The following is a 21,605-nucleotide window of genomic DNA, read 5'->3' as shown; positions in this document are numbered from 1 at the left end:
TAGCTTTTTCCTCTAAGCATAGATTCAACACATGTACCTTGGTGGGGTAGTTTGGATTCCCAAAGGTTTCACATCTTTATTCAAACATTTGAATGAATTGAACATGATCAATTGTTCCGTCATATTTGCCCATAATTTTGGAGATTTGTACGGCCGTATGTGAGTGCTCTTGTTGGTAGGGACTCACTGAGTCCTTGGGCAACCCCCCTTCCTAGACTAGTCAGTATGTCCAAGGTGTGGGCATCATCCAGGGGTTGGAAAGGGTTGGTACCTATAGGATTTGTGGAAATGTTAGGTAAAGGACCAAAGCCCCATGGGATTGAAGTGACATGGGGTGTAAAACCCGATGACACTCTCGTTGTTGGCATGGCGTATGGGATTGGGAGGTGGATTTGTAGCATGGATCTCAATAGCTCGAAGCTGTCAGCCACCATTGGGTTCAGTGAGAGTGTCAGCCCACGTAGTTCCTCTATCGTTACCATGTCTAACGGTCAATTGCTCTTAATGAGCAAGCACACATGTTTTTTTTTTGCTTTTTAGATTTTCTCACAGCCCGTTTTACAGCCTCAAGAGGCGTGGCGTACTCTTCGTTGGGTCAAACGAGTGTCCGTTTACCCTAATTTGTTGAGAGGTAGCGATTGTGGTTATGCAATGCTACATTGATGGGTGATGGTGGGTGAGTTGTGGAACACCTCGATTAAGAGGGGGTGTTGAGAGATATAATCACGGTGTTGTGTGTATGTGGGAAAGCACCCTAGAGGTGCAAGATATTGTGGCAAGATAAGAATGCCACGTAATATTGTATGGTGTGTGAGTGTTGACCAAAAGAGTGGAAAAGGGAGTGCCACATGGATGATGATGTGTAAAGTGGGATAAGGCTAGAAAGCCTATATCATTGTATGGCTCATTTGAGATATGTAATAGAATTGAGTGTTGAGTGTGCAATCTCTCTCTCTCTCTCTCTCTGAGTTTTTTGTGTGGTATAACCCACCTTAAGTTTCATGCTTAATCTTGTGTCTATCACAATGATCAATCCCATTTTAGGATTGTTAACATGCTATCAGAGCTTGGGTGGGCTCTTGGTCATGGTGATTATTTATGTATAGTTTTTCTTGGTTATGAGTTCTTTGATTAAGCATTATTTCGGTTATTATGGAAAAAAATTAGGCACACTCATATTATCATTTGGATTTGCATTTGTGAGGATTTGAGAGGAGATTTGCAACAAGGAGGTTGCATAGAAGCTGCCTAAGAGAGTTGCAAATGGGAGTTTTGCAACATGGAAAGCCTGCTCATCATCATGGAAGCTGAAAATCAAGATTTCAGCATTATGAAGACTATGGAGTCTTCATCAAACATCAAAGAAGCTGCCCAAGAGAGTTACAAATAGAGTTTTGCAACAAAGAGAAGATTTGCATCAAGGGAAGATGCAAATGGAGTTGGAGATGGAGATTTCCATCAACAAGGAAGCTGCCAAGAAGTTTGCGGAGGTAATTTGTGAAGTTTTGCCTCAATGTTTTTGGTTATTGAGCATGGGAGAATGCTCAATAACCAAAAAAGATTTCCATCAACAAGGCAGCTGCCAAGAAGTTTGCGGAGGTAATTTGTGAAGTTTTGCCTCAATGTTTTTGGTTATTGAGCATGGGAGAATGCTCTTGTGGAGGTGCATGCTTGCCAAGATGATGGCAAGTGAGATGGTGGACTCAATGGAGTTCACATGTGTGTGCATCAAGAAGAGGATGCACTTGTGGATGTTGCTTAAGGAGATGAGCAAATTTGTGAAAGTTGTGGGAACTTTCACAATGGTTTATGCACCTTGGTTTTTATGAGAAACCACTTTGAAGAAGCACCCTTGAAGATAGAGTGTGGGGATGAAGCATACACATCATGGCGCTCAATTTTGGAGCTCATAGAGGCCATGTCAATGGCTATGTGGAAAACCTCAACTTGGAGGTTAAGGAGAAAAACTTAATTGTAGCAAGAAGAAAGCACACATCACAAAGAATGAGTGGCAGAGAAGCAAGTCTATTTACACCTTCTTAAATAGACAATGGAGTACAGTGCTAGAAGAAGTGGTAGTAGCTGCTGTAGCAGACATCTACTTGAGGCCTCAAGGGCAGCAACAAAGCAACAACAATAACGGCCTGTGTAGAGTAGCACACATCGTGGCATTAGCTGCGATAGGGGATAAAGAGAAAAGAAGAAAAGAAATGGTTCTTACGCCATCAGTAGTAACACACGGATGCACATCATTAAGGAGTTGCAAGCATGGTGGCTCTCCACAAGGTCCACCAAAGGGACGAGGTGAAAGCAGTGAACCTCTCACATAGGGCCATTATCACAGGCAAGCTTGAGCAGTACCTTGTGTGATATAAGCACCAGATGCAATGAGAAACTGCACCATTGTGGCAAGAAACATGTGCTGCAGTTCTATTCCCAGTATGACTACAGAGCCTTAGCGTAATAGTCAGCACATTAGCCGGCTGAGAAGGGAAGTATCTGCTCTTCCAACGAGAGACTTCCAAACGAGAGAGAGAAATAGACACAGCTCACAGAACAGAGGTAGCTTCTAGCAAATGCAAAACACACAAACATGAGAGGCTTTAGGATAAGAACGAGCAGATGGAAAACAATGTGGAGTAAAGAGAAAGAAGCACATGTGGAGGAGTCAGCAGAGGCAGATTATAGAGATAAGGCCACACCCCCACCATCGCCACACCCAACATCAACAACGTCAGTCCCACCGAGAACAGCAAGCAGCATGTAGGATGGTTTTCCTTGAGAGAAATCAACGAGCAGAAGCACGCACAGGCGCAGCTCAACAGACGACCCAACAGCCAGTAGATAACATAAAAAAAATAATTCTGAATTTCTTGTGGCTGAAAAAGACCTCTAAAGATAAAACCCTAAATTGTGGTGCAAAAGAAACTTGAAATAAGGGTTGTTCACATGCAAAAGAGGAAACCCTTGTAACGCAAGTTTTGTTCTAAGATTAAATCTTGATGTAGATTCATAAACACACACACACACGAGGGTCCGCTGCCCGATTTTGGCCAAAAGGCTTTGTAATTTTTATTCTCACCCACAATTGATGATGGGTAGCCTGTCTGCTCAAAACGAGATGTGTATTCACCCATGGTATGAGGGTAACCATGCCCGAGCTCACCTTAGAAGCTCGAAATGGTTGTCGTGTGATGTGTGCATAAGCGATGCACATGTGAGGTGCATGCGCATGGGTTGGTTCCCACCCGAACTTAAAAGTTCAAATGGGACTTAGTGGTTCCGCTGTGAGTGAGTCGGCTCAAAATGGACTTGGTGTCTAAGATGGTAGACACGCGCACACATGTTTGGTTGATGGACACTCCAATGTATCATTGAGGGGGAGTGTTGAGAGGTAGCGATTACGGTTGTGCAATGCTACATTGACGGGTGATGGGTGAGTTGTGGAACACCTCGATTAAGACGGGGTGTTGAGAGATGTAATCGCGGTGTTGTGTGTACCCTAGAGGTGCAAGATATTATGGCAAGAAAAGAATGCCACATGTAATATTGTATGTTGTGTGAGTGTTGACCAAAAGAGTAGAAAAGGGAGTGCCACATGGATGATGATGTGTAAAGTGGGATAAGGCTAGAAAGCCTATATCATTGTATGGCTCATTTGAGATATGCAATAGAATTGAGTGTTGAGTGTGCAATCTCTCTCTCTCTCTCTCTCTCTCTCTCTCTCTCTCATGAGTTTTTAGTGTGGTATAACCTACCTTAAGTTTCATGCTTAATCTTGTGTCTATCACCATGATCATCCCATTTTAGGATTGTTAACATAATTACTTAGACGCTACACGCACATGAAAGACCTCTTAGGGATATTTTTTCGAAAAAAGTGCATGCTAGTATTTTCCCAGCTGAAAGAGGTCCCAAAAACTATTTTCCATCATAGTCTCAAGATAAAAAAAGTTTCTCCAAAGTTTTTCCCTGTTTCACAGCCTGTTTTTTGAAGGTGTTCCAAAAGGAATTTGAAAAAACTCTGTATGAGAGAGTTGTAGTATTCTTGGATCACTATAACTTTGTCTCTTTGAGTCATTCGTGATTTTTTCGTTTAGACCCTCAAAAAGTAGCTTGAATATGGTCCGTAGTCATTTTCGCACTGTCTTGGATGGTTTTTAGTACGTCAAGGATTATTTTTTGCCTCGATTTTTGGGTCGAATTTTGAGGTCGAATTTCGAGGCTGCTGGTCAAAGGCCAAAACGATCGATTTTAACTTCGGATGGTTAAGACCAAATTTGAAGAGCTCGATGTCGACTTTTCAATGAGTACTAGAGTGCCTTCATTGGATTCACGGTTTAGGAGATACGAGCCTCCAAAAAGGGTGTTTTTTCAGAGTTTTTTTTTGGTTGACGAATCCCCTTTTATGTTGTGAACTAGCAGGATGCAGTTCATGGCATGAAGCGGGCTTCATGGATTTTATTATTATTATTATTATTTGCGTGGAGACTGTTTTACGCCATGAAATGCTTAAGGATTCATGTCATGAGCCTCTTAGGATGTGCACCGATTTTTTATTTTTTTAACAACGCACGGACCTCTAGGACGTGAGTCCTTAAGGTGTAAGTGCAGAAAAGGGTTCACGCATGAACGATTTTTTATTTTTTTTATGTGCGGACCTCTAGGACGTGAGACCCTAAGGCGTGAGAGTGCAAAAAATGGTTCACGCGTGAACTATTTTTGTGAGACCCTCGCCTCCTCCGCACGGTGCCCCCCCCCCCCCCCGAGAGGGCACTGGCGGTGGAAGCAGTGTCAGTCTCCCGCGTGGGGCAAGGATCCACACTTGGGGCCTCGCCCATAGATCTCTGGATAAGAGACTAGTCCGACGGTTCCTTCGAAACCGAACTCGAAAAAGCTTCCCTGGCCCGGAAGGCACGGGCGATTCCTCCAGGGGGAAAATCTTCGAACAGGAGAATTAATCTAACGAGTCAAAGTCTTAGCTATTCAAACTGATTCGACCGAACTCGAAGTCACATGGTCAGATCAAAGAAGAGACTTGCACTTGGTCCATAGAATCACCGTTCTTTTCCTCCTTTAATGAGGCACAACCGCTGATTCACAGAACAAGAGTCTTCTCAGGATTTAATCTAACTAACGTAACTAATCGTAACTTTATGGTATCGCAGGAATCCCCCGATCCAGCCGGCCCATGGGTTAGCCAACCGCCCGACCACTACATTGGTGGGATTCCTTTATAAAGATTTGGTTACGTTTTGCCCGGGCACCGAGGAAAAGAGTTCCCAGGCCCCCTGGTCGACGTTTCATGCAAAAATTAAGGTAGGCATACCACGTACACACCCAATATGAAATTACCATTTATAATAGGTTTGGCTGTCTTTAAAATAATTCTTCAATGAAAATCATAATATTACTGATCATCATCCACCAAAATTCTGAGTCCATTATATTACAAAATATGTCATTTGGACTCTCCGTTGAAGACTAGCTAGCCAACCAACGAGATCCAATATCAAAATTTGATTCACAAAAGTCATTCTTTTTAGTCCATCTGAATCTTCCTCGACCCACGCATGGGTGTCTTAGCAACCGCTAGCCCGTGCATCACGTGGTCAGAACTCTCTAGGATCCTACTTAGGTGTCCTAGCATTTGACTCAGGGACCACTTTGTTGGTCCTCGCCCATCGTACCGGAAGCGCACCATTTTAACTGTACCGAGGCTGGTCAAGACCTCGGCAGACTTTGCCGCGAGCGACCGTCCCCGCCAGCTGTTGCAACGAACCTCCTCTTAGCAAAACACATGCCAAATGCTTCCTTCAGCATTCTGGCGTAAAACAATCCTGTAAATAAAAACAGAGTTTCTATGCAAGTAAAATTTCCAATTTGAGATTGGTTCCACAAAACCCTTTTTCCTTATTCCATAATTTCATAATGAGAATCCTTGATCTCTCATCAGGGTAATCTACCCATCATTTGACTGACTATCCAACTAGATTCTTGGTGATCTCGGTCAAGGGAAAACTAATTAATTTAACAGTAGTCTATTCTTTGTATTTAGGAATTGGAATCGGTCACGAAGTTTTTGCTTGATTCAGATCGAGAGATTTACTGACCGTCCCTCTCATAGTCGTGGTCTAACCAAACATCATCCGGTTTAGTCCTAGCTTTGATTCTAAGGATTTTCTTTAGATAAACATCTATCGAACTTCTAACCGCCGTAAGGAAATTCCAATTTCATTCCTTCTTAACCATAATAGATTAAGAAATGGTTTTATATGAGAATATCGGATTTTAATGAAAATACTCTTCTTCCATTTAATCTAATTTTGGGTAAATACCACTTTGGTGATTTAACCACATAAAATATCCAAAGATTTTCTTTCTACCACTTAATTTCTCAACCTTAATTTCCTAGGTGGAATTATGGTGAAAATTCATCTTTTGACACCAAAAATTAATTCAAATCTTTCTTTACTTAAATATAATAAAAATTCTTCTTTTAACTAAATACAAATATCTATTTTTTTGAATAAGCTTAAAATTTCGCTTTTTCTCATTTAATGAGTGCAATCCAAATGTCATGGAAATTCCTCTTTTATCATAAAATAAATCTATCTAAAATTTCTCTTTAATGAAATAAAAATATTCAATATTTCAAATATACCAAGAATTCCACTTTTACCATTTAAATGATTGAATTCCAAATATGATGGGGATTCCTCTTTTATCATTTAAATTTTTCTTATGCATAAAAAATAAATTTAACTAAAATTTCTCTTAAAATTAAATAAAAATATCCATTAATCCAACTATGACAAGAATTTTACTTTTACCATTTAAATGATTGAATTTCAAATATGATGAAAATTCTTCTTTCACAATTTAAATTTATTCATGCATAAAATAATTTATCTAAAATTTCTCTTTAATTTTAAATAAAAATATTCATTATTTTAATATACCTATTTTTCTCTTTTTCCATTGAAATACATGGATCTCCATTATCATGGGAATTCCTCTTTTTGCATAAGAATGCATTTACTAAAAATTTCTTTTTTTCTCTGATTAATTATTTATGCATAAACATTAAAAATTAATTTTCCATGGATGTGATGAGAATTATTCTTTTAGCATAGGATGACTAATCCTAGAATATGGTAGGAAGTCCTCTTTTCACATTATGCATAAAAATGATTTATGTATTAATTTCCAAAAATTTTACCATAGCTGCATTTAGACCTAAATCCCATTTATGGAATTAATTCCTAAGTTTATCATAATTTATTGAACATTAAAACATAAAAGCCATTTTCTTAGCCTCTCGCTTAACTAGCATAGAGTTTGATTTTAGAATTGAGAATTTCTTCATGAGAAGCATCATTTGAATAGAGAATTGATCATAGGAATAACCATTCTTTTGGGAAGAGAGAGATATACTTAAAAAATATCCTAATTAAGCATAAATAAAAACTTTTTGTAATTATTCATTAAAGTTTTTTAGAAAGCTTAATTTGCATTGAAAAACCATTCATTTGAAACTTCTCAAGCTTGAGAGGGGTTGAGAAGTGAAAACATTGAGAATATTAGAGAAAAAACCATGAAATCACATCTTACCTCTTGATTTGCTTGCTTCTCTATCTTAGAAGAAGCCCCCAACCAATCAATTGGTTAGTATGTTGAGAGGAAAGCTCCAAGGATGGTTGAAGAGAGAGAGAAGCTCCAATCTCTCCAAAATGTAGAGGATTTTTAAAGGATAATAGAAAATATGCTTATTTTAATGTAATACTAGCATGGTCTAGTTCATATATGAGAATACAAAAGAATGAGGGTCTATTTATAGGTGTGAGGGAGGCCACTAACTGAGTCCAACTAAGTTCTAGAATTTTTCAGCTTTAGTTTGGCTGAATTTGGACAAGATTTAGACCAGTTTAGCTCCCATTTTGATCTAGTTTGATCCAGGAGAGAGTAGAGATAAAAATATCTTAATATTTTTGAATTAAAAACTCATCCACATGTGTGAAATAGGCACCTACCTCAAAGTCTCCCCCTCCTTACCAAGGTGTCAAAAATGTATCATTATTCTAAAATATCTCATTTTTTAAAGTAATATCTCATAATTTTTAACTAATATACCTTGTACTCAGTCAACTCTTCATCTTATATGAGCATTTACTCATTTTTGGGTATTTTCTTTTATTAATTAGATTTATCTCATCCCAACACTTGGATTAATCTTATTGGCCCCATAGAAATCTTAATCGAACCATAATCCAAAAATTTTAAAATATCTTGACCCTTAGGCTAAGGTCTTTTAAATCATTTTTAATTGATTCCTAATGCACCTTGGAAAATTTATTTTGAATTTCTATTTCAGGGGAATATATATTTGCTATTTGTAGAATTTTTATATCCAAAAATATCTCAATATTGACTTACCACTCTAGAGTTTTTCTTCTCTCTAGATAAAAATAAGGAAAAATAATATTTTCTTGTATTTAGAAATAGGGAACCATTACCGGGGATTGAAGTAAAGCTTATCATTATATTCAGGCTGTGAGGAGGAATCTTACATCCTCTCCCACTTGAAAAACGCGAGATGTCCTCATCTCGCAAAGTGGGGTTAATCTTTCGCCAACTCTTCTTCTTTCTCCCAGGTGGCATCTTCTAGAGGAAAGAACTTCCACTTTACTAAAAATTCTCTGAGAACTCTGCTGCTCCAGAGAATCTTCTCCCGAACGTCAAGGATTTCCTCAGGTTGGAGTACCATTTGGCCTTGAGTCGGAGAAATCAATTGTTCATCATCAAGCACGCGACTCGGGGTGGGTACATATTTCTTAAGCAAACTGACGTGAAATACATTATGTAGCTTGAGATGGGGAGGCAAAAGAAGGTTATAGGCTAGATCGCCCACTACTTTCTTTATAACAGCATATGGCCCATAGTATTTGGGAGAGAGCTTCTTGTACTTCCCTAAAGATAAGGAACTTCTTTTTGGTTGTACTCGAATGAAGACCATATCTGATTCTTCAAATTCTCTCTCTGATCTCTTTTTATCTACATACTGCTTTTGCCTATCTTGGGCTGTCTTTATATCTTTACGGATTGATTGCATTTGCTGGTCCATGTCATCAAGCATTTGTCTAGACATCTCGACTCTGATTAATGGGTCGGACCAAGTCAACAGTGTAAGGCAATCTTGTCCATACAAAGCTTTGAAAGGACTCATCCCAATGCTTCGATGATAAGAAGCATTGTAAGCGAATTCGACCAGATGCAAATGGCTTAACCACTTCTTGGGTTCCTTGCCGCAGGCGGCATGACCGAAGGATATCTTCTATTACCTGATTTACTCTTTCAGTCTGGCCATCTGTTTCGGGGTGATAGGCCACATGTGCTGAGATCCAAGAAAGTTCCTTCTGCTTCGAAGAATGCAGTCTAGAATTTTGATGTGAATTTGGGATCTCAATCACTTACTATCCTCCTGTGGGTAAGCCATGCAATCTGAAGATCTCTTTAAGAAAAACTCTGGCAACATCCATTGCAGTGTATGTTTCTTTCATTGGAATCAGATGTGAAACTTTGGTTAGCCTGTCAACTACCACAAAAATGTTGTTGTAACCTGATTGCACTGAAGGTAATCTAGTGACAAAGTCCATATACTGATACACTCCCACTTCATCTGTGGAATGTCTAGAGGCTGTAGTTTCCTTGGCATCTTGACTCTCTCTGCCTTGACTCTCTGACACATTAAGCATTTCCGCACATGATCAAGTACATCCTTTTTGAGTCCTGGCCAGAAGAAGCTTTTCTTCACAGACATATAGGTTTTTATAAACCCTGGATGTCAGCTATCAGGGTATCATAGGCTTCTCTCAGAATTCTTTCCTTTATTCCCTGATTATTGGGAATACATAGCCAATTATTATAATACATGCATCCTTCATCCAATTTGTACCTAAGAACTCGACTCATTTCTTGAGGAGTCTTGCTTTCCTGCATCAGAAGAGTAGCGATAGGGGCAAAGAATTTGTCCTGCATGATTTTCTCCTTGGCTTCACTGATCAATGGATTTGACACCACTGTAATTGCAAGCAAGGAGGCTTTTCTGCTGAGCACATCTGCCACCACATTTTCTTTCCCCGGTCGATACTATGGTAGGAATCACTCTTTTGGAATAACATAAAAACAAACTTTCTTTTTCACAAAATTTTGGAAAATTTTACCATAACCTCCTTTGTATGGCTGACCATTTCTCATTTTTATCATTCTTTAATTGACTTAAATTAACCTAAGTTAGATTCATAGAACTCTAATCTACTCAATTTTCTAAAATTCAAGAGAGTAAACAATAAGAAGAGTTTAATTAATCCCTTAGTTAATCTTTCTAAGATTAAGAAAGGCTGGAATGTAAAGAAGAGAAGGGGGTGGCCTTTTCATCAAGGCATAGCATTTGAATTTAATTCAATTAACTGCAAAACATAAAAATCAAGAAAACCATAGATTTAAAATTAAAGTAAGAAAATTAACTTACATAGATCTTGTGAGCTCTCCTTTGGCTTGAGGGATTGAGGGTTCTACTCTTGTTTGAAGCAAGAGTGGCCACCAATTCACTTTGGAGAGGATTAGGCCAAAAACAATTGAATTATTAAAAAATTCAATGTAAATGGCTCAAGACAGAGCAGAGTAATAATGCATAAACACCATTAAGCTTTTACAAAGGGGGAGGCTTCTATTTATAGGAAAAAGTGAGCCTCTAACCAAACAAACTGAGAATCTAGAACTTTCTAGATCTGTTTAGTCAATTTTGACCATTTTTGGGACAGTTTAGCTTACTTTTTGGATCTAGTTAAAACAGGAGAGATGAAAATATCTCATTATTTTTTAATTTAAAACTCCTCCACACATGTGAAATAAGCGCCTCCTTCATGAGGGGAGATCCCCACACTGAGGTGTTAAAAATGCATCATTTCCTCTAAATATCTCTTAATTTTTAACTAATAAATCTTGTACTCAGTCAACTCTTCATCTTATGTGAGCATTTACTCATTTTTGGGGGTTTTTCTTTTATTCTTCAATTTATCTCCTCCCTACATTTGGATTAATCTTATTGGTCCATAGGAACCTTAATTGGACCATAATCTAAAAATTTCTGAAAATCTGGATCCTTAGGCTAAGGTCTTTTATACCTATTTTCAATTAATTTCAATTGCACATTGGAAAGTTCTCTTTGAATTTTTGTTTCAGGGGAAACCATTTTAGACACTAGAAGCCGTTTGGATTGACTAATGGCCAGTGACATTTAATCGTCTTATGCAGGATATTCTTAGAGAATACTTGGATGATTTCGTTCTTGTCTTCTTTGATGATATCTTGGTATACTCAAAGAATGTTGCAGATCATGAAGATCATGTGCACTCTCCATGTACATATTCACCTATGAATATGCATGGATATCAATGATTTTAATTATTAAAATTGATTTTTATGCATAGAAAGATGCATAAAGGAATTATTTTTTATTTCAAAAGTGTTATCCTCATTAAAATTGATTTTAATGCATAGAAAGATGCATAAAGAAATTAGTTTTATTTCAAAAGTGTTATTCTCATTAAAATTGATTTTTATGCATAGAAAGATGCATAAAGGAATTATTTTTATTTCAAAAGTGTTATTCTCATTAAAATTGATTTTTATGCATAGAAAGATGCATAAAGGATTTTTTATTATTACAAAAGTGTTATTCTCATTAAAGTCGATTTTTATGCATAAATAGATGCATAAAGAATTTTTATATCAAAATTAGAATTCTCTTAAATTCTATTCTATGAATAGATGTGATGAATGGATGGATGGATGTGATGTGAATAGAGGTGATGAGATGTGATGTGAATCAGATAGATGTGAATCAGATAGATGTGAATGAATGGATGGATGGGATGTGATGTCAATCAGATAGATATGAATGAATGGATGGATGGATGTGATGTGAATAGAGGTGATGAGATGTGATGTGAATAGATGTGATGAGAAGCAATGTGAATCATATAGATGTGAATGAATGGATGGATGTAATGTGATGTGAATAGATGTGATAAGATGCGATGTGAATCAGATAGATGTGAATGAATGGATGGATGTAATGAGATGTGAACGAATGGATAAGATGTGATGTCATGTGAATTAGGATGTAAATGAATGATATGGGATGTGACTGGATGATATGTGATAAAAATAGATATGAATGTGTATGTGAAGAATAAATATGGATGTGTATGTGAAGAATGGATGTGGATGTGTATGTGAAGAATGGATGTGGATGTGTACATGAAGAATGGATGTGGATGTGTACATGAAGAATGGAAAAATCATAATTTTTTTGAGTTAAAAACTCCACCACATATGTGAAACCATCTTAGACACTAGGAGGCTTTTTATATCCAAAAATATCTCAATTTTGGATTTTCTCTCTCTAGACATTTTCTCTCCATGCCAAAACAGGGTAAAATAGGATCTAAGTTCTTCTATTTCAGAGAGGGGAATAATTACAAGATTAGAAGGGGAGGTTCTTACACTTGTACACCTCAAAAGCTGGAGGGAGGAATCTTACACTTGGCCTGATAAAGGAGGAGGGCTTGGGTAGTTTCCCTCAGTTACTTGGCTTGGTATTTATAAATTAGCTGAGAGGCTACCCACCATATCTTGCATTAGTGTAGTAAAGCCTAGCAAAACTCAAGGATTGGTCCTATGGAGATTTGGAGGGCAAATGCACTCTAGGGATATAAAGTCTCAAACACTCTTGCTAATATGATAACAAAGTTCTCAAGAGGAAATGGGCTAGCCATTTCTCATGTATTTAATGTCAAATCCATAACTCAAGCAATCGATACCACTAATACTACACCTACTTGTTTGTGAAGAGCAACTAGCTAGAAAGAAATTACCTATATCAAATAGTACCTCATATTAATTCCTACAAGATTACACATTGATCTCGCTATTGAATTATATTTCATTCTTGTTAGGAGCAAAGCACATGAACAATTTTCAAAGCTAGATAAGAATGTCTATCATCATACATTATAATTCATAATTAATATAAGAAGAAATTTTAGGCATTGAACCATAGAGGTCACTAGTTAAAGTGAAAATCTTCTTACTATATTCAAAGGTGATTACATGGTTTAAATAGTTTATATCCACACCCAGAATCATATGGAAAAACCATTCTTTTTCCAACACAAATTTTATCATATCAAGGCATAGTATAAGAAAAGGTATCTCCTCTTTATATTTTAATATCGTTCTATAAAAGAATGAGCAGCAGAAAACAAATAATTAAGCTAATTTTTCATCACTATCATCATAGCCTGTGGCATTGCCAGCACATGATGACCAGGAGAGGATGACATGCCTACCATGGCACTAGAGTTTGCATGAGCAGCAACCTCAATAGACGAGGACGGTCTATCCACCACAGACTGCCTAAGTTTACACGTTTTATTCTGTGATGATGAAGAGGACTAGAACATATTTTGGCTTTATAAATTACATAGGCTACATTTCGATTAAAATGAGAATAATTACTATGGTGAAATTGAGTATAGGCTACATTTGGATTAAAATGAGCATATTTACTATGGCAAAATTGAGAAAACGTCAGAAACACATTGAATGAATCTAGAATATATATTAATGGCATTGTTTCTAGCATCCTAAATCAATTTTTTTTAAAAAAATAAAAAAATCTTCCTAAATGAAACACCTACAAGAAACATCCTTGAGTGAGTATGACACCATCCCTTATTTAAGTTTTCCACATGGAGATGAGGTAGCCACACATTTTTATGAATAACAATTGACTTCCATCTATGAGTGTCCCATCTTTATGTTAGTGAAATAATAGTTTAAACATGGCTTAATAATTTATCAAGAATGGACTTGTTTTTATTTGGCCATTTTTTAAAGGTGGGTCTAACCTCTTTAAATTACTATATTCTATGGATCTCTTAAACTCTTACAAAAAGTAAAGTAAAGAAAGATGAATCTCTATTGTGTGCAAAAAAACAAAAATGGTTCTCTAATATAGCATAAAGAAAACTCTAGTTCTAAAACCCATAATGTATGTGCTTACTTACAATCACGAAATATAACAAGCTAGCAAATGGAAGTTGCTATAATAAAATATTATTTCGTTCGATATTTTGCTCTTTAAAAATTTCTCACAAAATACGTCCACTACAATTACCCAAATGATATCCTTGAATTGTCTCTTACAAATATATCAAGCCATAAATATCCTCTTCCACATCGTCAATAGTGTAACTAAAATTATATTAGAAAAATACAACACTAGAGACCAAAAACACTTTTGTTAATCTAGATAAAACAGTGAGCGGTCATGCCACCATCCACGGTGAAAATGCTCCCAGTGGTAAAGGAAGAGCAAGGCATGCAAAGGAAAGCCACTGTTTCTGCAATCTCTTTTGCCTCGCCAACACGTGCTAGGGGTGTCCGAGCATTCAGCATAGCTGTAAGCTCTGTTGTTAGCACCTGCCTCACATGGTCTCATTGTTAATTAAACCTTTCAAAAAGAACTTCAAGAATTTATGTATAGAATCATCAGACATCTTGTGACATACGAGTAGGGTTCTCCCTTCCTCCACAAATCCCTCACCCAATACCATATCATACTAAACACTGACTAAACATGTTGATCCACACACTTAGTTTCAAACTCACCCAATACCATATCATACTAAACACTAACTAAACATGTTGATCCACACACGTAGTTTCAAACACATTGATCTAAGAGTCTAGTCAATTCGAGCTGGCTATCATGAACATAACTAGATGCAAGAATGTGAAATAGGTTTTGTGGAATCAAAATTGTTAGATTATCGTAACACCACTACGGGCGTTACCACAGGAGGGGACGGCCTCTGGCTCACCACCCAGCCATAGAGGAAGAATGAGGATTGCCCCTCATTCCCCAGGCTATATAGTGTGTGGCCTGCCGTCCACACTAGCCTGGCCGCCCATGACTCCGCATGGGTGCCCTCTCCCACTGAACCCCGGATGGCCATGTCCTCGGCACTCTGGTCGAGGCGTTGATGCTAAAGCCCCGTCTGGCCATCCAGTCTACCGTCGGTCACAAGCGTTATAGCCTATGTGACATTTATCCCCCCTTAAGAAGAGTTTTCGTCCTCGAAAACAAACTGGGGAAACCTCTTGGAAATTGCACTACGGCATTCCCAGGTAGCTACCTCCTCATCCCTGTCTGTCCATTTAACAAGTACCTCTTAGTACACACTATGACGGGTTTGTCTGTCTCTCGATACTCTAGGTTCATGTGGTATCTTTGGTGGCTCTATCAAGTCCATCAAAATCTCTAGAGAAACTGCGTTCTCTAACCCGTGAACTGATGTCTTTAGTTTACTGACATGGAAGACAGGATGGACTTGAGAACTCTCTAGTAACTCGATTTATATGCTACGTCCCCAATCTTCTTAAGGATTTTAAAAGGACCACAATATCTCGGAGAAAGTTTATCACACTTTCCCATTTTCATGGTTTTTGACTGCACAGGAACCTTAAGGAATACAAAGTCACCTTCTACAAAGGTCACCTTTCTACGTCCTTTATCCGCATAAGTTTTAGTGCGATCCTGAGCGCTATGAATGCTCTCACATGCGGCTCTGAGCATATCATTCATATCTTCAAGGTGACAGATTGAATCTTCTCCTTTTTTAGGTCTACAGGCATCGGAGATCTCGGCTAGAATCCATACATTAACATGAATGGTGTAAATCCAGTCGCTGAGTGTTTGGAGCTGTTATAGGCAAACTCCAATAAGGGCAAGTACTCTTCCCAATTAGATTGCTTCTTACTAACATAAGAACGCAACATATCCTCTAGAATTTGGTTAACTCTTTCAGTTTGACCACCATCAGACTCCGAATGATTTGCCGTACTCATACTCAGATTAGTATCCAACTTTTTGAAGACTTCCCTCCAAAAATGACTGTTGAACTTTCTATCTCTATCCGACACGATATCTGCGGGGGCAGGCCATATAGCTTGTAGAGATGTTCAATAAAGAGTATTGCCAACTCTAGCATTTTAATAGTTTTCTTCGTGGCGATAAACTTTGCCATTTTAGTTAACCTGTCCACTACCACCCACACCGAGTCATTTCCTCAACTCGTCTTGGGTAAACCGGCAATGAAATCCATGGAAATGCTTTCCCATTTCCCCTCAGGAATCTCCAGCGGTCGGATGGAGTAGTTCTCCAACCTTAAGACGTTCATGTTTATTGACCTGGCACTTACTGCATTTCAGCACATAAGTCTGGACGTCCTTAAACAAACTAGGCTAATAAAATTGTCTTTTTACTAGTGCATAGGTCTTCTGAATCCCGGGATGACCCGCACTTAGACTATCATGACTTTCTTTAAGAATTTGGACCCGAAAGTCACCAATAATTGGTACACATACTCTACCCTTGTAGAGTAAGTACTTGTCGTCAATGGAGTAATTAGCATATTTCTTCCCCCGACGAAGTTTATCACTCCCCTTTCAAGCCGTGGCAGTCAAAGAGGATGAAGGGCCTACGTTAGAGCTCTCCGGCTCCAAACTATACCCAGAAGACACGGCTAGTCTCTTCGGACTAACTCTCGCTTCCCTTCCCGTTGCACCTCCGGCTCCAAACTATACCCAGAAGACACGGCTAGTCTCTCCGGACTAACTCTCGCTTCCCTTCCCGTTGCACCTTCGGCCAGTCTCTCCGGACTAGCAATCCGTGCCAAAACGAGGGAGGTGGTCGTGTCTGTGAAGAAGTGCGTACGCGTACAGCACGTCAGACCTCTGTAAAAGATGGATCGTGCTCACATAAACTACGTAGTGACTCCAAGACATCATTCTTGAAGACTGTGAAACTAAGTTCATTAATCTGTGGCATGTGACTAAGTGCATTTGCCACCACGTTATACTTACCTTTCTGGTAACGTATTTGAAGGTCAAACTCCTACAGAATCTCCGCCCACCGAGCTTTTCTACCCTTCAGTTCATTTTGACTTGAAAGACATTTCAGACTTTCATGGTCTGTCCGAACCTCAAAAGAAGCACCATATAAATAGTGTCTCCACTTTTTCAATGCATGAACTATCGCTAGTAACTCTCGCGTAAGCTGAGTAGTTACGCTGCGCACGATCTAACTTTTTACTTTCAAATGCAATTGGGCATCCCCTTTGCATAAGTATGGCCCCAATGGCTTCATTACTAGCGTCTGTTTCCAAAACAAACGGCTCATTTGGATTGACAGTCAAAACAGGTGTAGCTGCGGTCACCTTGAGCTTATCAAAGCTCTTCTGTTGGGCTTCCCCCCAACTAATGTTTTTAGTTTTTGACCGTTAACTGGTCAGTCAACGGGACTGCGATCTTTGCATAGTCCTTCACATACTGTCGGTAGAACCCCGACATGCTAAGAAAAATCTGTAATTCCTCGAGATTCTTCGACGCTGGCCATTTAAGAATAGCCTCTACTTTTGCTGGCTCCATCCGTGTACCATCGGCGGATATAATATGGCCAAGGTAGTGAATTTCTGTTTCAAAAAATTCACATTTGCTCTTCTTTGCAAATAGTTTGTGCTCTCGCAACAACTCGAACACTAGACGCAAATGCTCTATGTGTTCTTTCTGTGTCTTATTGAACACAAGAATATCATCTACTAGGAAAGTGACTACGAATTTTCCCAGATATGGACGTAAAATGCTGTCTATCAGCATCATAAATGTCGCTGGAGCATTGGTTAGTCCAAATGGCATAGCCAAAAACTCAAAATACCCAAAACGAGTCCTAAATGCTGTCTTTGCAACATCTTCTTGTTTAATTCTAACCTGATGATACCCTGATCTCAGGTCTATTTTTGTGAAGTATCTAGATCCATAGAGTTGATCAAACAACTCATCCATGCGTGGCATCGGATACTTGTTCTTAATCGTTATCTGATTAAGAGTCCTATAGTCTATGCACATCCGCATAGATCCGTCTTTCTTCTTTACCAGAAGAATAGGCGATGCCCATGGACTTGAACTAGGCCGAATGAAGCCTTTGTTCAAATATTCCGTCAATTGTTTTTCCACCTCCTGTGCCTCGGAGTGGCTTAATCTATAAGCAGGTTTGCTTATAGGTTTTGATCCTGGCATAACTTCGATGCCATGGTCTACTTCTCTAAATGGTGGTAAACCATCTGGCAATTCATCAGGAAAAATGTCCTGAAATTCTTCTAATTTAAATTTATTAAAGTATCTACGTACTTTTTCTTTAATGTCTCTTTCACCTTGGATTTTTTTTTGTTTGAATCACATGCATGCCAAACAGGGTTTTCAAACAGTGGGTCTTGTCCAAGGCTATTTTGTTTTCCTTGTTTGTCTATGCAAACATCATTTATAGTTTCATCCACGGAAACAGAATTTAAAAGAGGGTAACAAGCATATACCTCTGCTATCTGGTCTCTGCGGACCGCTGTGCATAGCTCCATGGAGGAAATAAGTGGTGTGGTGGGGACAGTACAGTCGCCCTGCAGGGTAATGACTCTACCTCCATGCTTAAAACATAGTATATTATGTAGGTAATTCCGAGCTAGACTAGGGCCCAAGCCATACAGCCACTCTCTGCCTAGATATACGTCTGCTCTGGCTAAGTGCATGACCTGAAAGTTAAGCGGAGCCTTGTAGTCCTGCATAGATAATGGGACCCCCAATACTACGGTATTCCATACCGTTTTATCATATTCGTTGGCTAGGCCAACAGTATACTCATGATCACTTCCAATCCCAACTTCTTGACTAACGAGTAGTTCAAGAAATTGTGGCTAGCTCCATCATCAATAAAAACTGTGACTCTACGGCCACCTATGGTGCCATACATGCGCACCATGTCATGCGGACCTGCAGTAGGCTACCACATCGTTGGTGTCACTGAACAAGCGTGATGCTCATCACAATGACACACTGTCACCTCTCTAAACTTTACGAAACTGACAGGGAGTCTCTGCACTGTATGCAACTGCCTAGAGGATTTACCATCTTTTTTGGGCTCGTTTTGCCACTCGTGTTGGCTTTAGGCTTTGGACACTCAGCCTTCGTGTGCCCTACATCATTGTAATTAAAGCAGCGATTTTCCTTTCGCGCTTTAATATACTGCTCTTTCTTTTGGATTTCGCTGTCTCTTTTCTTCTTGGATAGTCGCGGTTTTTTAGACCAATGACCACCTTGTCCTTCTTGGTCCATCCTATCCCCCTGTTTATCACTGCGGAACCCTTTTCTTTTAAGTCCTGACCTCCTCTTCTCACTACCCTTGGCCCTGCTAGAACCACCATGCGCACTACGACGCTTGATGTCATCAAATATCTGCGCATACTTAATTGCCTCTGCTAAGTCTTTAGGCTGTAAGGGCTCTACGTACTCAAGGTAATCATCTTTGAGGCCTCTTTTAAAGCCTCGTAATATTTCGAATGCATCGATCCCCTTTAGCTTAAGTACTATCGCCCTATAGTCTGAGATATACTGAGTCAGGGATTTGTTCTCCATCGAGCACTTATCCCATAACTCCCAGCTTCTCTCTGCCTCGTTAAGAGGTAAAAACTCTTTTCGAAATATCGTTTCAAATTCTGTCCAAGTGGTAAGATGAGTTGTCAATCTCATCCACCACTTGTACGCTTTGTCGGTTAATGAAAGGCTAGCCTCTACGGGCTGTATCCGGCTAGGCTGCTCGCAAGCGCGTGCAAGTCTGACCACTTCACTAGAAACATATCGACCGAGTCCTTGTTTCTCCTTCTCCTTGTCACCAAAACTAGGTGGCTTTAAGTCTTTTAATAACGACAAAGCTGTTAGATTACCGTAACACCACTATGGGCGTTAGCACAGAAGGGGACGGCATCTAGCTCACCACCCAGCCATAGAGGAAGAATGAGGATTGCCCCTCATCTCTAGGCTATATAGTGTGTGGCCTGCCGTCTACACTAGCCTGGCCGCCCATGACTCCGCATGGACGTCCTCTCCCATTGAACCCTGGATGGCCACGTCCTCGGCGCTCTAGCCGAGGCGTTGATGCTAAAGCCCCGTCTGACCATCCGGTTTGCGGTCACAGGCGTTATAGCCTACGTGACAAAAATCAAGGGGCACACTTTTTTTTTATAAAAAAGGGAGTTGAACGATCTACTCCAATTGTGGGCGGTCTGAAACCCCTACGAGAGAGAGAGAGAGAGAGAGAGAGAGAGAGAGAGAGAGAGAGAGAGAACGGGTGTGGGCCCCTACGAGAGAGAGAGAGAGAGAGACTCACCTTGTCGACGAAGTCTGAATGCGTGTACCCTGGAGCAACAGCGTTCACTCGGATACCGTCTTTGGCCCACTCGCAAGCCAAGCTTCTTGTGAGCTGATTAACTGCGGCTGCAAAAAAGGGCGAAATGGAGTTGATAAAACGTGGAGCTTAGAGAAAGGATCGACTACATGAAGCGCAAGGATATGCATGTGGCTTGCCTTTTGATGACGAGTAGAGAGCACTCTGGGGGTGGGTGGAGAGAGAGCCAGAGATGGAGGAGATGAAAACGATGGAGGCTTGGCCGGACGCCTTGAGGAGGGGATGGGCAAATTTGCTAATGTAAAAGCCCGCCTCAAAGTTGGTCCGCATCATCAAAGAGAGGAACTCCGCCGGCACGTCAACGCTGCTGTACTGGGCAGAGATGAAGGCCGCGTTGTTCACCTGCACGCCACCTTAATTACGTTATTATCTGCCATGATCGAGGATAATTAAGTTCGTTAACAAAATTATTACCAATATGTCGAGCCTCCCTGTGAAATGATCTGACACTGCTGCCGCCAGTTGCTTGCACGAATCCATGGACGACACGTCGCACACACAGCCCTCCACGTCCAACCCGGCCCGCTTCCACGCCTGCACAACCTCCTCCACATCTTTCTCCGTCCGAGCACACACGTAGACCGACGCTCCTAACCCTGCAAGCTCCTCGGCTATGGCTTTCCTGCATATAATCCCATAAGAAGACTCGCAAATCACGTGGAGTGAAATATTGACTCTCAATTTCCGTAGAGATCATTACCCGATGCCTTTGGTGGCTCCTGTCACTAGAGCTGTTTTGCCCACCAAGTTCCATCTTGAAGGCAGCTGTTCAGCAGATGCCCTTGCCATTTGTAGTTTCCACACACACAGAGAGAGAGAGAGAGAGAGTGTGTGAGAGATAGAGAATGAATGAATGTGCTACACCCGAGAACATGTGAGGTACTCGTTGTAAGAAGCCTTTTCCTAAGAAGGGCCCATGTCATCACATGAATGGACTTTAAACTTTTAGCGCACATATAATACCAAAATTTTGTTTTCACATCAATTAATTACTTGAGACAAGAAAACTTTAGGAAAAAAAAAACTAGTGTATGGGTCAAAACCTTAGAAATTAGAGTGTATATGGGTTTGACGTGTGGTACTGAGGGTTTTTTTTTGGAAAGAATGGTGTGTAGAACGTATAAAAGGACGAAAGAGATTGGTTCCACAAAACTTCTTTTTTCCTATATCCCAATTTCATAAT

General features: G+C 39.7%; 1 protein-coding gene across 2 annotated transcripts; it reads right to left on the bottom strand.

Moving 5' to 3' along the window:
- Positions 1-14,154: 14,154 nt before the first annotated feature.
- On the bottom strand, positions 14,155-21,293 carry LOC147603369 (tropinone reductase homolog At5g06060-like). Of its 2 annotated transcripts, none has more exons than XM_086796663.1 (5): positions 21,123-21,293; positions 20,837-21,044; positions 20,542-20,764; positions 20,345-20,451; positions 14,155-14,550 (listed from the first exon to the last, which is right to left on the bottom strand). In XM_086796663.1, the coding sequence occupies exons 1-5, from the start codon at positions 21,209-21,211 to the stop codon at positions 14,377-14,379; spliced, it is 801 nt and encodes a 266-aa protein (XP_086652789.1). In that variant the 5' UTR covers positions 21,212-21,293; the 3' UTR covers positions 14,155-14,376. The 2 variants fall into 2 exon arrangements, with proteins under 2 accessions (XP_086652789.1, XP_086652790.1); XM_086796664.1 differs by having other exon boundaries at positions 20,345-20,445; positions 21,123-21,291.
- Positions 21,294-21,605: the final 312 nt, after the last annotated feature.

This window comes from Cibotium barometz, chromosome 64, assembly GCF_041138505.1.
Source record: "Cibotium barometz isolate CiBa-2024 chromosome 64, ASM4113850v1, whole genome shotgun sequence".
In the NCBI taxonomy this organism is placed as follows: Eukaryota; Viridiplantae; Streptophyta; class Polypodiopsida; order Cyatheales; family Cibotiaceae; genus Cibotium; species Cibotium barometz.
Note: the sequence above shows the minus strand (reverse complement) of the source record. Positions and strands in the feature narration are given on the sequence as shown.